Here is a 20,102-nt window from a genome sequence, read left to right as displayed (position 1 = left end):
ATTATCAACTTTCAGTGCTTTCAATACTCAAAGCAGCAAAAGCATGAGGGTTTCCTGATCATCCAAAATGATGCAGGAGCTGCCACACAACAGACTCCAAATGTTATCAAGGATTTCCTATTCAGGTTCTTGCCAGGAGCAAACATCTGCATCCCAAGGTACTACCACTAGGACTGAGGCAAGGAGAAGTTTTCACCCAGAGAATGGTGAGCCTGTGGAATTCTCTGCCATGGGACAGAGTTGAGGCTAAAACATTAAATGTTTTCAAGGAGTTAGATGTAGTTCTTAGGGCCAAAGGGGTCAATGGGTTTGGGAAGAACGTGAAACAGGGTAAAGTTGAATGATTAGCCAAAATCATATTGAATGGCAAAGCAGGCTAAAAAAAAGTCAAATGAGCTACTCCTGTTCCTGTTTTCAATGTTTCTATCACAACCAGTGCAGAATAATCTACCAAACTTCAAATCTCTGTGGCTATAGTTAAACAGACTATGCTACATTCAAGTTCCTTTTCTAAAGGGAATGGAAATTCATCATTTTGAGATATGTTCGGCTTCTATAGTACAACTACTATAGAAAGTATGTAATTGTATACAACTACACTACTCTTCTATGCAGGCCCCAAATCCTTTGGTAAAAATTAATAGCACCCTCCTCCAACTAATTTAGCTGCTGGTTTTATTATAAGGTTTCCATTATTTACAAAAAGGGAAAAATACAAACCAAACTTTAAATTGTTAAAATATGCTTTGTAGACAGCAATAGAACAATCAATAGTAGTAATAACATTTCACAGAAAGTTTTTTTTAAGTTAAAAGGAGTGGGAACAACATTCGCATCTGCTGCATAAAACTAAGACAAGCTTTAAAAGAAAATGAACATGCAAATGAACTTTTGCCCAGCTTCTTTACAAACTACGTATCTGAGAATGTCAAAATCCCAGACACGTTGGTTGAAGTCAGATTCACAAGTATTTTCATAGAATTAAATTCCATGTTTCACCAGATATAGGCAAGCCATAGCCAATAACAAATTAGCACTGATAACAAATCCAAGTTAAATCATAGAAATAACTGCCAGAAATTGAAAGAAAGGCAATATCAAGAGCAAACAATCAGCACTTAGATTTTCGTTATTAAAATCTAAGCAGCTCGGATGTAGCACCATGAACATGAATTCAGTTACAGAATGAAATGGAAATAATTTAAAATTAAAGCAAACATACATTTAATGATCTAAGAGCCATATAGTATCAAAGAATGCTATTGGAAATTATTGGACCCGTTTAAAAATGCATTAAAAATATCCAGGGTGGGACTTGAAGTTTACAACACACATTTTACTTTTAAAAACCAACAGTATTTCAAAGGAAATAGTAAAATGTGAGGCTGGATGAACACAGCAGGCCAAGCAGCATCTCAGGAGCACAAAAGCTGACGTTTCGGGCCTAGACCCTTCATCAAAATCCCAGACACGTTGGTTGAAGTCAGATTCACAAGTATTTTCATAGAATTAAATTCCATGTTTCACCAGATATAGGCAAGCCATAGCCAATAACAAATTAGCACTGATAACAAATCCAAGTTAAATCATAGAAATAACTGCCAGAAATTGAAAGAAAGGCAATATCAAGAGCAAACAATCAGCACTTAGATTTTCGTTATTAAAATCTAACCGAAACGTCAGCTTTTGTGCTCCTGAGATGCTGCTTGGCCTGCTGTGTTCATCCAGCCTCACATTTTATTATCTTGGAATCTCCAGCATCTGCAGTTCCCATTATCTCTGATAGTATTTCAAAGGATTTTGCTTAAGCTATATTGTACACAATGTACCATTTTAATGTTCTAAAACATTCATATCACCTCCATGGAAAAAAAAATAATTGATTGCAGTTCTATGAACCAGAGATCAAAAATTGGAATGCAAATTATATCCCCACCCAAATTAATAAAATTTAAAGTAGCTTAAATGAAAAGAGGTTAGCAATACAGGACGTTTCCTTTGCCCAATGTAGTATTAGACCCAGAACAAAATCTCACACCAAGACAATAAATACAGAACCAAAGGAAAAACAAGTGTGGTACTGATAAAGCTTCCAGTTTACTTCAAACAACTTCATAAATTACAAATATGTGGTCAAAAAAAAATCACCACCAACATTAATGCCAGAGTTGTCCAAAGAATTGGGTGAGTTTTAGCAGTTAATAGAAGCATGAATGTTACAGTAGGACTCACTGTTGATAAGATGGGTAGAGGGTGAACGAAGAATGTTTCTGGGTCTGACACCAATCGGTGCACAGTCCAGAGAATTAGAACGCTGCACAGTTACACAGTTTGCTGACATCACTGAACCATTCAGACCACGGGTGGATGAAGAACGGGACATCTAGATATGGGAAGATCATTAAGTTATGGCAAGCAGATAAAACTGGACAGAAATTGAATATTGACTCAAGAAAACTAGATTTCAAAAGGGAAAGCAGGAGTAGGAAATTTGCACTTTGCAACATGAAATATTGTACATTATACTTAAAAAGGATAAAGTAGAATTGGCTAGATACCACAGTATTTTGAGAGATCATGATTCCTTATAACCAGCAATAACAACTGTGAACCGTGTACATGGTAGACTGGTTCGTAAAGTTGGATCACACAGGATCCAGTTTGTATGAGAATATTGCAAAGACAGTTCTTAAGTTTGCAGATGACTTTGTGGTATTGGTGGTATAGTGAACAGTGAAGGAGGTTATCCAAGAGAACAAGGGAGTCTTGATCATCTGGGCCAGAGGGTTGAGGAATGGCAGATGGGGCTTAATTTAGATAACTGCACAGTGTTCTATTATGTTAGGACAAATCAGGGAAGAACTTACAGTTTATGGTAGGGCCCTAGGCAGTGTTGTCAAACACAGACTTTGAGGTGCAGGTACACAGTTCTTTGAAAATCGCATCACAGGAAGGGTGTTGAAAGCGGCATTTGGCACACTTTGTTTCTTTGGTCAGATCAAGTAGGCCGCACTGCATGTAATTTTGGTTGCTAAGATATAGGAGGATGTTATTAAACTGGAAAGATTGCAAAACCGATTAACAAGGACATTACAGAGACTGAAAGGTTCGAGTTATAAAGGAGAGACATGCAAAAAAATGGGACATTTTTCCCTTGAGCATAATGAAATTGAAGAGTGACCTTATTCAGGTTTATAAAATTACGAGGCATAGATGAATTGAATAGCAGAGGATTTTTCCACGGCAGGTGGGGGAGTCCAAATCTAGAGGGCGTAGGTTTAAGGTGAGAGAGGCAAGATTTAAAAAGGACTTGAAGGGGCAGCTTTATCCACAAGAGGATGTTGCATATAATGAATGAGCTGCCTGAGGATGTGACAGAGATGGGTACAATTACAACATTTAAAAGACTTCTGGACAGGCACATGGATAGGAATGATTCAGAGGGATATGGCCAAATGAAGGTAAATGTGCCAAGTTCAGTTTTGGAAACCTGGTCAGTACAGATAAATTGGGCCAAAAGACCTGTTTCGATGCTGTTTGACTATGACTCCACAATGCAATTCAACACAACAGCTGGGAATCGTACAACCAAGGCATTTGAAGTTGATGGACTAAAGAAAAAACAATTATTGGCACTGAGACATACAACAAGATTAACTGAAGTCAGGGTTAAAGCAAAGGCTCGTGATTCAGTAAGATTCAAGATTAAAACAAATTTTTTTAAATTTAATAACGACGTGCTGAGAATAAATTTTTAGGGAAGAATAAGACATAAAGATCAAAATGAAGACAGTCAGAAAAATAATAAAATTTGACCAATTACTGATTTTTTCTAAAATACACAAGTCATCAGAAGGAAAATTATTTTTGGGTTTTGGATCAGAATACTAGAACTATTTAAGCAAGGAATAAATTGAGACAGCTTGGCTGAGTCACTAATTAGCAGTAATTGAATGGAAAATTCTATTGTTATTGCAACGTTGGCTCAGACTCAAAACATATTTAGGGACCGAATTTACGAGTTTTAGCCAGACATTTTTCTGAAAAGATCTGAAGTGGCTTTAACAAATTTAAATAAAAACCGAAAGAACTAGAGAAGCTGTAAATCAGGAAGAAGAAACAATGCTGTTGCAAAACTTCAGCAGGTCTGGCAGCATCAAAGAAGAAAAAAAAAAGAGTTAGCATTTCAGTTCCAGTGACCCTTCTGCAGAACTGTGGAAGGTTCACAAGACCCGAAATGTTAACACTGACATTTTCTTCACAGATGCTGCCAGACCTGCTGAGCTTTTCCAGCAACTTCGTTTTTGTTCACAAATTTTAAGTTTTAATCTTACTTTCTTTTGAAGTCCCAGCTAATTATAATGTTATATATTAATTATAGTACTAGTGGTGAACTGAACAAAATTACTAGCAGGTGTATAGGAGGCTTTGCCAAGAGAGAAGACAAAAGAAATAACATTCATAAAGACTGAAATTAGTAGGGGCGATGTCAATTGTCAATTGGAAATTATATACCTGTTCAGAGAGGTTTTGACATACCTTTGGAGCAGGCGGGAGGCGAACGTGGGCCTCCTGAGTCCTTAAACAAAAGCTGAGCAGATTGATAAAATATGGCCAAAATAAATGAACGGTCTTGACAGGTGGAAACTACTGTATTCCTATAGGTCACTGGGTTACTGAGTAATTGAAGGCCTCTTGCATCTCCTTTAAGCTGAGGGAATGATTTTATTTTTAAAAAGATAAGAAGAATATAATATTCTTAAATTGCAAAAGGTTGAGCATGGAATGTTCTTCCAGATACAGTCAAATGCGTATTTGAAAAGGAAGCATAAACGTTTGAAGAGATTTTCCTAAATTTAAAAAAAAATCCCGAGACAGAAGAATAGGGTTAATTGAATCAAGAAGACACTTTATTGGTATAACTTCTACGTTTGATATTGCTTAAATAAATATCAATGCACATATGAACAGTCTATCCCTTAAGCCTGCTCCCCGATTCAATCAGGTCCTGATTGATCTGTACTTGAACTCTAGTTCAAAACCCTACACAACCAAAATTTAGAGATCAGTCTTAAAAGGCTCAATTGTGCAACCAACTGAAATCTCGAGACAATTCTAGTTTCTACCAAATCTTGTTTAAATAAGTACTTAACAATTTTCCTCCTGTACGACCTCGGTTTAATTTTAAAGCTTAGACCCCTTATTCTTCACTTCCCTGGAGGAAATATTTCGTATCGATCCTACTGAATTCTGAGAACACATGAAACACCTTTATCAAATTCCTGCTCAATCTTCTGTAAAAGGGAACACAAGCAGTCTGTCCTTAATTTAACCCCATGCTCCAATTTATTGATCACTCCATTTTCCACATCAGGTTTACTGTAGGGACAGGTGAAATAAGTCAACGTGCTAATGTAAATAGATTTTCCTCTCAGCACCTTCAGCAATTAAATGGATTATCCCAACTTCAAATACTGTCTTCAAGAAATATGTTGTCAAATCCATTACATTTAGGTGGCATAGTGGTTCAGTGGTCAGCTCTGGTGCCTCACAGCACCACGGACTCAGGTTTGATTCCAGTCTCAGGCGACTGTCCTTGTGGAGTTTACACATTCTCCCTGCATCTGCGTGGGTTTCCTCTGGATGCTCCAGTTTCCTCCTACAGTTCGAAGATGTGCAGGTTAGGTAGATTGACTATGCTGAATTGTCCATTCTTTCGAGGGATGCGCAGGCTAGGTGGAAATGCATGGTTACAGGGATCGGGTAGGGGGGTGGGTCTGGTTGGGATGCTGTTCAGAGCAGCGGTGTACTTGATGGACTGAATGGCTTGTTTACATGCCAAATGGATTATATAATTTAAAATTATTTAATGGGGATGGACAGCAAAGTCTGACCTTGTCATCAGGTGACACCCACAACCTAAGTGCCCTTGAGAAGTTGGTGACGAGCTGCCTTTGTAACAATTCTTGTGTGCATCTGCAGCAGTTTAATGAACTGGGTTCCACAAATTTCATCAAGTCACACGTGGCATGGGAATTGAAGGGAAAAAAAAAGTACAGCACATGAACAGACCTGCACAAAAACAGGATACCTTGCTAAACTAAAAGTCTTTTGCCTCCACACAGTCCGTATCTCTCTACTCCCAGCCTATTCATGTATCTGTCAAGTTGCCTCTGAAATGTTGCTATTTCTGCTTCTACTACTCCCTCTGGCAGTACATTCCAGGCACCTATAATTCTCTGTAAAAACCTGTCTCTCATCTCCTTTAAACTTACCCCCTATACCTTAAATCCATGTTCCCTAGTAATCGACATTCTACCCTGGTGAAAAAAACCTATTCTACCTATGCCCCTCAATTTTGTAAACCTCCATCAGATCAGCTCTTAGCCTCTGAAGTTCAAGTAAAAAAGTTTGTCCAATCTCTCCTCATAGCTAATGCCTTCCAAAGGCAACATCTAGGTGAACGACTTCTACACGCTTTCCAAAGCGCACACATTCTTCTTGTAATGTGACAACTGGAACTGTCCACAACATTCCAAATGAAGCCTAAATAAAAGTTCGACACAACTACATCCCTTGCCAGGATAATAAAAAGTATGAAGCTGGATGAACACAGCAGGCCAAGCAGCATCTCAGGAGCACAAAAGCTGACGTTTCGGGCCTAGACCCTTCATCAGAGAGAGAATTCATCTCTCTCTGATGAAGGGTCTAGGCCCGAAACGTCAGCTTTTGTGCTTCTGAGATGCTGCTTGGTTTGCTGTGTTCATCCAGCTTCACACTTTATTATCTTGGATTCTCCAGCATCTGCAGTTCCCGTTATCTCTGATACATACCTTGCCAATTTTTTTTTGTATACTGTGTGCCCTGACTGATGAAAGCAAGCATGTTCGGCACGTCCTGACCACCTTATTCACTTGTGTTGCCACTTACAAGGAACTGTGGGCCTGTACATCTAGAGCTCTCTATATGTTAATGCTTCCAAGAGTTCTGTCATTTAGTGTATACTTCCCTCTGGATTAAATTCCGTCTGCCATTTCCCCGCCCAAGTGTCCAACAAAACTATATTCTGCTGTAACCTCTGGCAATGCACCTATCTACAGCTCCCCCTATCTTTGTGTTATTCAAACTTACTAATCAGACCACCTACATTCTCCTCCAAAATCATTTATAAATATTACAATCAACAGGGTCTCAGCACTGATCCCTGCGGAACACCGCAGGTCACAAATCTCCGAGTCAGAAAAACACTCTGTAACTGCTACTGTCTTGTATCCATTTTACCAGTTCACCATGACTTCACATTCTACATCAGCCAGCCTTGAGGAACTTCGTCAAAGATCTTGTTAAATTCCACGTAGACAACATCCACTGTTCTGCCTCAATCATTTTTGTCACTTCCTCAAAAAACTCAATTCAAGTTTGAGACATATGTCCTCCTCTGCACAGAGCCACATTGCCTGTTGCTACTAAGTCCATATTTTGCCAAATATGGATAAATCCTGTCCCTAAGAATCTTTTCCAATAGTTTTCCTACCAGTGACACAAAGCTTGCCAGCCTATAATTTCCAAGATTATCCGAGTTATCCTTCTTAAAGGAAGGAACAACACTGGTTTTTCTCCAAGACGTCAAGATTTCATACGAGGCCTCAGCTTTCTGGGATTGATCTCATCAGGTCCTAATGACTTGTCTACCTTAATTCTTTTCAAAACACCCAAACATTTTTACATCAGCGTGCCCTAGAATATCGACATGCCCTAGAATATCAATATGCCCCTTTCTAGCACCATGTTCATCGCCTTGGTGAATACAATGCAAATTATTTGTTAAGGGCCTCACCCACTTCCTGCAGCTCCACAATAAATTTCCTCCTTTGTCCTTGAGTGAATGTACCCTTTCCCTGGCTACCCTCTTACTCCTGGATGTGAGTTTGCTCACTGAGCTGGAAGGTTAGTTTTCAGACGTTTTGAAACGTTTTTAACGTTTGAAAACTAACCTTCCAGCTCAGCGAGCAAATTCACATCCAGAACCTCAACCTGAGCTACAAATCTTCTCAAAACCCTCTTACTCCTTTCATATAAAACACCTTGGGATTTTCCTTAATTTTACATGCCTGCTTTAGCCTTCCTAACTTCTTGTTTAAGTTCTTTCCTTATATTTAGAGGGCTGTGTCTACCTTCACTTTTCTTAAACCTTATGCATGCCTCCATTTTCCTCATGACTAAGCTCACAACTTCTCTTACCATCCAAAGTCCGAGAGTCTTGGGCATTACCCGTTCATTTTCACAAGAATATACTAGTCCTGAACTCTCATCACTGGTCTTAAAAAGATTCCCATTCACCAGACATGATTTACCCTCGAACATCTGCCCCCAGTATACATTCCCCAGTTCCTGCCTAATATTGCCATAGTTAGCCTTCCCCAGTTTAGTACTTTCACCCAAGGACTGCTCTCATCCTAATACATAAGTAACTTAAAATTTAAGGAATTATATAGTCATTGTTCCAGAAAGTCCTCCCCTGAAATTTTTATCCCATGGCCAGGCCTACTGTCTAATACCAGGTCTAATACAGCCCATCCCATAGTGGGCTATTTATATATTGCTTCAAGAAATCCTCCTAGACGCATTGAACAAATTGCCCCTGTCCAAGCCCCTGCTGCTGAGGCAGTTCCAGTCAATACATGGAAAGTTAAAATCACCCACCACAACAACCCTGTTGTTTACACATTTTGCCATTGCTGGCTGGCCAGCATTTATTGCCCGTCCCTAGATGTCCTTGAGAAGGTAGTGGGGAGGTCCCCACAATGCTGTTGGGGAGGGAATTCCAGAGTTTTGACCCAGTGACAGTGAAGGAACAGCAATATATTTCACAGTCAGGATGGTTAGCACCTTGGAGGCGAATTGCAATTAGTGGTGTTCCCAAGTATCTGCTGCCCTTGTCCTTCTAGGTGGAAGTGTTCATGGGTTTGGAAGGTATCGTTTGAGGATCTTTAGTGAATTTCTGCAGTGCATCTTGGAGATAGTACACACTTCTGCTACTGAGCATCAGTGGTGGACGGAGTGGATGCTTGTAGATGTACTGCAAATCAAAGCGGGCTGCTTTGTCCTGGATGGTGTCAAGTGTCTTGAGTGTTGTTGGAGCTGCACTCATCCAAGCCAATGGGAAGTATTCCATCATATTCCTGACTTGTACCTTGTAGATGGTGTAGACGCTTTGGGGAGTCAGGTGGTGAGTTACTTCCTCGACTCTGTCCTGCTCTTGTAGCTGCAATGTTTATGTGGTGAGTCCAATTGAGTTTCTCGTCAATGATAACCCTGAGGATGTTGATAGTGGGGGATATGGTGATGGCAAGGTGGAGGCAAGGCCTAGTGGTATTATTGCTTAACTATTAATCTAGAAATTCAACTAATGCACTGGGGACCCAGGTTTGAATGGTGGAATTTGCATTTTTTTAAAAAACTCTGGAATTAAGAATCTATTGATGACCGTGAAATCATTGTCCATTGCTGTAAAAACCCATCTGGTTTGCTAATGTCCTTCTGGGAAGCAAATCTGCTGTCCTCACCTGGTCTGGCCTACGTGTGACTCCAAACTCTCAGCAATGTGGTTGACTCTACCTTCTGAACTTGCCTAGCAAGTCAGTCATTCAGTTGCCAATCACTACAAAGGCTAAGCCATAACCGCATATTTCTTCTTTTATCTTGGGAGGCCTTCATACAACTTTCAGGTACTGGTTTCCTAAATGTTATCTCCACTTGTGCCGCCTACTACTTAGAAATGACAAGTCTGGAAAGTGCTATTTGGAGGAAGCTGTGATATTTCCTGAAGTTGATCTTGTTTAAATGATGTACAATGTTGCCACTGTGCTTTGTGATAGAGGTAGTTAAAGTTTAAGGTGATAGATGGGTTGCAAATCAAATTGGAAGTTTTACGTGGGTAGTTATTGCACACTGTTAGAGTTCCACTCATCCACACAAGTGGCAAGTACTCCCTCATACTCTTCAATGAACTAACTCCAGGAAAGTAGATGACAATTTACTCACTACTGAATTCCTAGCTGCCAACCAGCTCTCGTAACAACAGCATTTAGAATGACGGTGCAGTCCATTTTCTGGTCATTGGTAATTCCAGGATGTTGATCCTGGGGAATTTAGCCAATGAACATTAAGGGGAGATAATTAGGTTCTCTGTTTCAGGTATCATTGCCTGACATTAGTGGAACACAATTGTTACTCGCCAGTTAATAGCTTTATTGTCAACACATTCACATGATTACAGAACGTCAGCATTGATTAGTTAAAATTGTAGAAGAGGTAAGTGATACCAAAGTTGGCAGTCCTCAACTTTCCAATTTCTAATCTTATGGTGTAAGAAAGGTCATTATTGAAACAATTTAAGATGGGTAAATCTAGGATATAAATCAGATGAATTCCTGTAACATTGATTTGAAGACCAATAATTGGCCTCCAAAATTCCCCCTCAGCAGCATGCACATACAGCAGCTCTGATGTTCTGTACACAGGAACTGGCATCAGCATACCGCTCATGGCACTGACTTCTGGTTCTGGAGGCCACTGCCATATATGGGCTTCTGAGCCCATGCAGCCCTTAAAGAGGGAACACTGTTGGTCTTCCACAACTATCTTCCTTTGTACTGTATACAACTCTCACCAGTCAAGAATTCTCTACTTCCCTCTTGATCTCCTTCAACAACAAATTCTCCCCAATGACTTGGTGGAGCTTCTTGCTGACATGCCGTCTTGACATCAAGGACCATCATTCTCAGCTCACCTTTAAAATTCAGATCTTTTCTCAGCTTAGACCAAAGGTAATAAAATGTGGTTTACAGCAAGAGCATGTTCTTAAAATTCAAAGACAACAGTAGATTCTGAGAATCAAACAGCAGGTACACTCTAAATTGACCAACTTAATATCATTTTAAGGTCTGTTTCCTTGTAAAGCCAAACAGGCTAGTATAATAAATACATTGTTGCGTACAGTCCCACAAGTGTTACCTCTCAAAGTTCTCTCCCCCGACCTCGCTTGTGTTCTTATTTTAAGCAGCACCCTTTGTCATTGAAACTATTACCTTCTCCAGGATGCTGTTCTGAACTTGAGGTCAGGGCACAGACTCGTGGACAGTGCAACACTTCAGCTCCTGTACTGACCAACCTCTGCCAGTAGATGGAGTCTGATTAATTTAAAAGTATGGGTGTGTATTTAATTTTTAGTACTATACAAAGGTATACTGTTTTGAATCTTTCATTCTGCAAGAAATTTCACATGAGAATTCACAGTGCTACACTCACTGGTTTCAGATTTTCAACTTGCATTTTTTTTTTAGCCTGTGGGGAATGTCCAAAGGATCCCAAATGGCTTTAACATCGATTTCTATGAGTTTATGATTTAATTAAAGTCTTAATTTTCAGAAATGCAACCACAACTTTAACAAAAATTGTATAATCAACATTCCTAATGCATTTAATTTTATTTTAAAATGATTGCAATGAAACTTTGACTGTTTTAACCACAATTTCCATTATGCCAGTGCAGCAAGCAAACATAGTCCTTTGATTAGTCTAAATGAAATCGCCAACTGCAGTGTATACAGTTGCTAAACTGAAGTGTTAGCTTTAATGGTCTCCAATTTATTTTTGATTTTTTAAAAAGGAATAAAAACTACAGATTAATAGGAAGAAAATCCAAAAATGTTCAATTTCAAAATAATTTTCATTGGGTAACTTTAGATTAGGTAATTGCCTGTTATTACTATGAAAGCTAAACAGCTTGAAAGAATATGCCAAAGCTCAAATTTACGTATGCACAACACAATCAAAAATTTAAAATGCATGTGATATGAATTTAAAAATAAGGACTGTGCTTTGTACTTACCACTAAAGATGATGTACTGGCCAATCGACTACCCAGGTAAGTTCCATTATTTGTTGGGCTCTTTGTATCAGGGGTACTGTGAACCATCAGTGCTCGTTGCAAAACTCTCTTTGGTGTTTTAGTAAATGAGAATGCTCTCGTAACCTGAACAAACAAAATGGTTCTGTTGTACCTTTAAAATCATAATAATGCAACTGAGGTTCTTAGGAGGCAGAGAATCGACAATCATTTGGTGTCTAAGTATAGCAGGAATTCCAAGAGACAGAAGTTTATATTTGGAGTTTAAGGCAAAAAAGTGAAGACTTAGGCACCAAACTAGTTGGTGAAGTAAGCTGCAGAAGAACAAAGCACAGGAAGCTAGAATTGAAGGGCACACATTATGTTAGTCAGATTGAGTAGAGCAAATGTAGAAATAAACTTTATAATTTCCTCAAGATACATGGGAGAGAACAGGAATGTGGCAAATGTGACACCTTTATTCAAGAAATGCTGGAAGGGAATTCCTGGCAACCACAGACTGATCAAACAAATGTCTATAGTAGATAAAATTTTGGAAATAATAAGTCAGAACAAAAAAAAAGCAGAGACTGGCAGAGGTTGGACTTGATTTAAGACACAATGCTCAGTTTGTAAAAGGTAGACTGCTTATTAGAATTGAATTTTTTCAAAAAAAGTGATACACAATGCTGATGAGCATTTGACAAAAGCCAAGAAGAGGAAGGGCGCTTGTTTTTTAGATAAAAACTTGTTGTTAAGAAGAGAAAGCAGCAGGTTGAGTGATTGGTTTTGAGAATGTTCAAACGTTCAATGGTACAGCCACATTTTTTTTAAAAATGTATATAAAAAAGGTAAAGTTGCTATAGTCCCAGAGGATTGTAGGGCTGTATTATTACGGAAGAGACGGGTGATGCTGGTTTAAGCAAAAGAGTTACCATGCTTCAGGTGACAGAAGGTTGAGGAGGGATCTTCATGATACCTCAGACAGTAACTACGTAAACACAGTTGTATCATAGCTGAAAAGGCTTTCCAAGGATAGTTACCTGTGCATGAAGCTTCATCTTAAAAAATGAATAATACACAGACAGATTTATACATCTGTCTGCCGGAAAAGATATTGTCAAAAACAGATTTGAATTTAAAACTCTTTTCGCAAAGGAATTAACCAAGCCTCCCAACACAAACTGTTTCAAAGGACAACTGGTAATGGACTATCAAAACTTTAATTAGATCACCCCCACTGTGGGCCAATAACCAGCATTCACACATGGCAATTTCTCCCTTCCTGTGCAAAGCCATGATTATAAGTTGTGGTTTTACTATCAAAGGGAGCAACATTTAAACAAAAAAAAGGAAGAAAAACACCATTTTGGAAGTGATGTGCATAATTTTGCAAACAATCAGACCAGACAGAAAACTAACTGTGGACAGAGACCTTTTCATATGGAACCATTGAATCTCTAGGGTGCGGAAGCAAGCCATTCAGCCCAAGCCCACACCGACCCTCTGAAGAGCACGATATACTTAATGACACAGTTCTAAAGGGAATGTGCAGAAACAAAGAACCTGGGGAATCGAACGCATAAATCCACGAGGGTGGGAAGACATTGAGAGTACAATTAACAAAACATATAAAATCCTCGGCTTCAATCAATAGGAGATAGAATACAAAAGCGAGAAAATGTTGTTGTACAAATCTTCATTAGCCATAATTGAAGTAGAATTGAGTATTACACCGAGCTCTGGCCACCACACTTTTTCAAAAATGGGAAGGATCTTTCAGGGTGCATAGGAAACCTACCAGAACATTTCTAGGATGTAAGTTAGCTACAATGTTAGGTTGAAAACTTTGTAGATGGTCTCAAGGAGAGTTTTGAAAGCTATTTGGCAAAATTTTCACAAGGTAGACAAAGAAAAGCTGTTCCCAACATCTGACGTTGTAAGAGGATTAAGGCACAGATTTAAACAAGAGCAGCAAGGAAGTAGTTTTTTTAACATATGAAAAAGCATCAAGTATTAACAACCTGGAAGCTGTCTTTTACAATCCAAATGCAGTGTGGGAAACCTTTTTGTGGGGTGCATAGCTATGATTTGTAAAACACTCTGGAAGGGTGGTGGGTACAGATTCAATTGAGGCATTCAAGAGGGCATCAGATGACTATTTGATTAGAAATAAAATGGCAGGGTTCGGCAGAAAAAAGGAAGAGAATGACACTGAGCTACAGTACTCATTCAGAGAGCCAGTACAGCTCGTGGCCAAACAGTAATGATTCTGTAGGTGAACCTGGATAGAGAGGCACTTGAAGGAAATAAACTTGCAGGGTTACATACAAATCAAATCAATGAGATTGACTGGGCTGTTCAGAGAGCCAACATTAACCCAATAGCCTCCTATCTGTATAATGACTCAATGACAAGGAAGTTTCATTTTGCTATGGCAAGACAACGCCAGAGATGAAATTCACGTAATGGAAGTTAAATAAAAATTGGAGTGTGTGAAGAATTAAATTTGAGAACTTACAGATCATAAAGAAGTGCAAAGTAAAATTCAAATTTTAAATCAACGTAGGCAAGGATATGGTTGGGGAACTTGTAAACAATGACCCAGCAATACAAGAGGACAGAATTTGAAAGTCAGTTGAACTTATGCAAGGTGGAGTATGGCATTACCTAGTTCAAAACAAAACAAGGAGGAAGGTGGGTGGGGCACAGAGCAATAGTGTAAAGCTTTTGATATGAGCTGCACAAGATTGGTTCAGTTGAGAAAGCAACAATGTGATATTAGAACAGGATGCATTACTCACATAAACAGTTGTTTAGTTGTACAACTAAAAATTATTTTAGAACAATTTAAACATTTAAGCAACACACAAAATCTGTTTGAGCCACAACTGCAAAAGTGTACAGCTCAAACACATCAATTTAAAATTAGTCCACTTGTATTGAAAGCAGTAGTACAGGATATGAAAAGTTATCATTTTTCCTACATGTATTCCATATGTATGATTACAACTGAAGCTCTGTGATTCAACCACAAATTTGTATGTACTAACAGCATTCATTTCAACCTCAGAACTACAGAAGAAACAATACTACATGCAATTCCTCTTGGAACACAGTAGTGCTAGTTTCATAGGTGTGTAGAATTATAAACATAATCACAAGACAAGAACTCAATTTGAAGGCTAAGCTCACACACCAATTCAACTTTTTGGTTGTGTCTATAGCTCAGTAGCTCAGTTAATAACTATGTAATTATTAGGTGAGTGCTAAATTTGATTTGTAGAAAAAGGTTGAGCTTAACAATAATTCTTCAAAATAATTTTCCAAGCTCAATTCTATTTAAATATTTAGAGACTGACATTTAATGAGTATTCACAAAATCAGCGTATGCACAAGATGAACAATTTTGTAAAATGAGCTGGAGTCTGCATTGAAACAAGTTTTTTTTTTAAATTAGTAGAATAGATGATAGGAAATAGTGGATAATTAAAAAGAAAATTGACAGATAGAAGGAGTAGGATTAAAAAAAGAGTAAAATGTGTCGAGATAAATATATAAGAAGATACTTTACCTAAACATCTAACGATATTCAGGTACAACCATTACCATTTTAAAGATAGACCATCTCAGTATGGACAGTGTTTTTTCAAACAAATCTGAATTGGCCCAAATTAATATCAACTGAAAGTGACTACAATGACTAATTCAGATCAACACACCTTTATGAGTAAGTAGCAGGTTTCAACTTCTAAACAGATTTTATTTGCTTCAATTTCTTTAATACTTGGTTTAAACAAAAAAGACATACCTTCTTTGAGGTTTTTTTAAATGCTCTTGATGCTCTGCTCAATGTGCTATCCACGTCTTTTGTGTTGATTTCGAGAGATTCTGGATCAGTGTTAAAAATAATATTTTCCTAAAAGTGAACAAAGTAATTTGGTTACAACAAGCCCAAAATAATGTGTAAGTCATAATGCACAAAAAGCTTTGTAGGGCAGCTGAAAAATGTGCTCAGATAGAAAGACAGTGCAGTCAAACAAAAGCTTATATGTTATTAAAACCTCAACCCTTCATAAACTTTCTCAATGTTTCATTATGAACAAACTTTGGAAAGGTGGTGCAATGTTCCATGAAAACGGAATCCCTCTTTTTGTCTTTAATTCTTGAAAAGACATCTGCCAGGGTGGGAGGGCACTGTGGCTGAAGAGAAGATCTAAAGATTTTTGCATACAAGAATTATGTGCACCTTGTACCACAAAGAAGTGCAGTGTGAGCAGTCAGAAAACTGTTACTTTTTATAGGCTTGTTATGACTTGGAAATCCTGCTCAGACTCTTTAAATGAGTGGAATTGCAAAAGTACTATAAGATTAATATATTTAGATTTAAAATGTTTAAAAATGAGCTCAACAGCCACTTGATCTGCTGACTTTTCAGGGTTAATCATCAGGAAACATAATACAACTTTACTGGAATATTAAAGAGATACAGTGAGAGCAAAGAGAAGGGAGGGGAAGGAAGTGCAGCAAGTAGGGAGGGACTAGATTTTCACTCAGCTGATTTGAGCTGAAAAACCTTCAGAGCTGTTGAGTGGGACCCAATTCCAGATTTTCAAACCCATTCCTGGGCTTTCTACCTTTTGCCAGTTCGTTTTAAAGACACAGACTGGTTTCAGTCATAGTCCTCCACAAGACACAGCCAATTGCAGAGATCAGTATGTCCTACTCCGACGCAAACCCCATGTCAGAAACACTCTGAAAAAGCCTCCAACTTGGGGTTACAAGGGCAGACTTTGGAGGGTTCAGATTTGCTTACTAGAAGAAAGAATTAGGCAGAAAATGTTTGAGAAATAAAAAAAGCAATTTGAACTTATAATTAACAATGGAAAAGCACACAATCACTAGGTTTCTTGCATCACCATCTATCCGAAGCACTCACCCACTTCCTTGACACTTGAAATAGGGTTTTGGTCTAGCTAACTGGGTGAAACTGATAATTTTCATAGTCTTCAGCTCAACTGGTTGGAAAACCATAAAAACATTTCCTGAGAAGCAGCTTAAGAAAAGGCCAGGAATTGTCTGTGACAGACAAGTTTCTCCAAACATTTCATTAAAAAAATCCAAATTACAGATTTTTAATATCCCAAATGACAAAATATCTCATTGCAGACACAATTTCTCATCGCAGTCCCCATGCCACCCTGCACATTGCTCAGGTAAAAGTCCATTAGCAGCTAAATTGAAAAGTAGAACGTTAAAATAAAAGCTGATAGCTCCTTAATCACTTCTCCAATCTTGCCTTTCTTGTCTTTCTGTGGAACTGGAACCTTTCAAAATTATTATGTATTGTGCAGCACTGTTGACAAAAAAAGCCACAAAGTGCTTCAGAGATGCAAAGAAAGAACATGCTGGACTAAAGCATTGAATCATAGAAAATGCAGTGCAGAGAACCAATGAAGCCTCTGCAAAAGCTCTTATGCACCCCATAATTATAAATCAAATTAGAATCAGTTCTAGTGAGTACCAGCTGTAGCTACCACAATTCAGAAATGTGGCAATCATGAGAGAAACAAGGAAGGAAACAGCAACATTGTAATCCAAGAGCCAAAAGGCAGTGGATAGACAAGCAGGCAGTCATTTGCAGGCAAGCACAAACCAAGAGTTTGAAGCAGTTGTACTAGAGAACAGCAATGAAAAAGGGGCTTGTCAGGTTCTGACTGTGTGAAAGAGAGAGCTACTGATCTCCAACTCAGCACTGAACTAAAATGCTGGTTAAAAACAAAAATTTCGAATGTCATTTCAAATGAATCATAACAAAGCAAAAATAAAACTTAAAATAAAAGTAAAATTAAAACAAAACACTCTTGGCACTAAAACTGAATTAATTGAATTAACATATGCAACTTAGTGTTTTTACAAAGGAGTACATTTTCTTCATCACATGCAACAAAAATTAGTTTGAATTGGCTGGCTGAAAAATAAAAGTGTGCCAGTTCATTATGCTTAGTTTCCAAATTCAAACACATTACACAGTGTTCATATTGTCACGCCATAATCACTGCTGTATGCAATAGGCAAAATCTGAAGAATCAAAAATGAATCTTGGTGGACAGTTCTGAAATTACTAATTGATGAGTAATAGAAAAATTGATGACACCAGTTCCTCCACATGCCCATCCTTTTGTTCCAAGACACTCGAAATCTTTTGACTTACTGCATCTGCTTTGCAAATTGTGTTTGCCACATGTCGACAAAGCATTCTTAACCAGTAATCCTTCTTGGGTTCTTCCATTATTAATTGGAAACTGAACAGTAGGTTTGATTGTTCTGTTGGAGGTCGTACCACCAAGGCAAATGCACTGCGGCAATCTGTAATACAACCACTGACAACTTTGTTTAGAGTATCACAACCACAGATGAGCTTAAAAAGATACCCATGAACTAGTCACAGTTTTAATAAAATCCTGCAATTGAGAACAAATATTAGATTTTAAAAATTTAACAAATACACTACATTCAAATTGGTAAAAGCAACACTTCATTTCTTTCAATATTGTAGGAACTGTACAATAGCAGGAAATGCTAATATATCTGAAATGCTGTGTTTGTATCAAGAACCATTGATGGTTTTCCATGTGGGAGAGACTAGAACATGGGTACTCATTTTAAAACTAAGAGGTATCCCTTTAAGGTGTGATGAGGATTTCTTTTTCTCTTTCTCAAAAGATTATTGGTGACATTCCCTTCTGCAGATATCAGTGGAATTTGGGTTATTGAATTTAGTCATGGCGTCAGCCTAGAGGGATTTTTCAGAGACAATGGAGTTATCAGGTGGCACACAGGAAAATGGTGTTGACATCACAACAATATCAGCACGTTCTTATGAAAAGGCAGAGTAAGCAGAGTAAGAAGGGTCAAATGGCCTAGACCTGCTTCTAAGTCCTGTGATTTTTTTTCTGGTGAAAAGAAATATCATGATTCTCAATTCTGACCTTGCAGCAAAGATGCAAAATATAATATCAGGGAAGAACAGGTTTAGGCTTGGTTGTGATGAATCTCGGTAAAATATAGAACTGACATTTGTTACAAGTGAAAATAGTTAATTAGTGTTCCATTAGAGCTTTGTTGGTACTGTGGGATTGTAAACAGTTAAAAATCAGAAACTTTAAACAAAGAGAACACTGACAAATAAAACAAAGAGAAAATTGCCATTCTCGAAATCTTAAAACAATTTGATACCAAAGTAAAGCTGTATAAAGTTGTGACTTAATTGCCCAACAGTATGAGTATCTAATTATGCAGAGCAATCAGTTGATGTAAAACAATCATCAAGGCTGCTCCAGCAGAATATAGTGTCTCACACTGAATCCCTCGAAAAGCATGAGAGTTCATGTTTGTACATCGTGGAGATATATTCCACCTCCGTAACGCTGGTGCCAAATAAGTATTTAATTTCTACATGGGTGGCCAGAAACTAAAGAATAACCTCAAACCCACATATTTAAGTGACTCTAGATGGGTCTTTACTTCACATGCTCCCAGAAGGATAATCAATTGCAAAGGTCACAACCAGAACAATCTACTAATCCAGGTATTGCCATTCTACCTTAATAATGCCTTCTAGCATTTTCCCAATGATAGATGTTAAGCTAACAGGTATAGACTTGCCTACTTTCTGTCTCTCTTCCTTCTTGACTGAAGACATTCACATTAGCAGTTTTCCAATCTACTGAAGCCTTCTGAAATCTCGTGAGTTATGGAGTCACAGAATCATATAGTCATACAGCACGGAAACAGACCCTTCAGTCCAATTTGTCCACACTGTCCAAGTTTCGCTAATTAAACTACTCCCATTTGCCTGTGTTTGTCCACATGCCTCTGAAAAAGGGCGGCATGGTGGCTAGCACTGCTGCCTCACAGCACCTGGGACCCGGGTTCAATTCTACCTTCTGGTGACTGTGAGAAATTTGCGGCAGGTTAGGTGGATTGGCCATGCTAAATTGCCCATACTGTTCAAAGATGTGTAGATTATGTGGGTTATAGGGGGATGGGACTCGGTGGGATGCTCTGAAAGTCAGTGTGGACTTGTTCAGCCAAAGGGCCTGTTTCCACACCGTAAGGACTCTATGATAATCATCCTATGAAAACAAAACACTGAAAATTGGGAAATTGTCAACAGATGCAATTTTGCCTTCACTTGTTCATCATTTAT

General features: G+C 38.3%; 1 protein-coding gene across 3 annotated transcripts in view; it reads right to left on the bottom strand.

Moving 5' to 3' along the window:
* Positions 1-20,102, bottom strand: part of ect2 (epithelial cell transforming 2) — an 86,777-nt gene that overhangs the window by 2,028 nt on the left and 64,647 nt on the right. For 2 of the 3 annotated variants that reach the window (XM_059651090.1, XM_048541958.2), the window contains 4 exons: positions 18,105-18,259; positions 15,702-15,809; positions 11,894-12,037; positions 2,233-2,383 (listed from right to left, as the gene is read on the bottom strand). In XM_059651090.1, the coding sequence (XP_059507073.1) occupies positions 2,233-2,383; positions 11,894-12,037; positions 15,702-15,809; positions 18,105-18,259 (558 nt within the window). The remainder of the gene's footprint in view (positions 1-2,232; positions 2,384-11,893; positions 12,038-15,701; positions 15,810-18,104; positions 18,260-20,102) is intronic. The other variant, XM_048541959.2, reaches the window with a different exon arrangement.

Source organism: Stegostoma tigrinum, chromosome 14 (genome assembly GCF_030684315.1).
Source record: "Stegostoma tigrinum isolate sSteTig4 chromosome 14, sSteTig4.hap1, whole genome shotgun sequence".
Taxonomy (NCBI): domain Eukaryota; kingdom Metazoa; phylum Chordata; class Chondrichthyes; order Orectolobiformes; family Stegostomatidae; genus Stegostoma; species Stegostoma tigrinum.
This window is presented reverse-complemented; position numbering and strand designations above follow the sequence as displayed.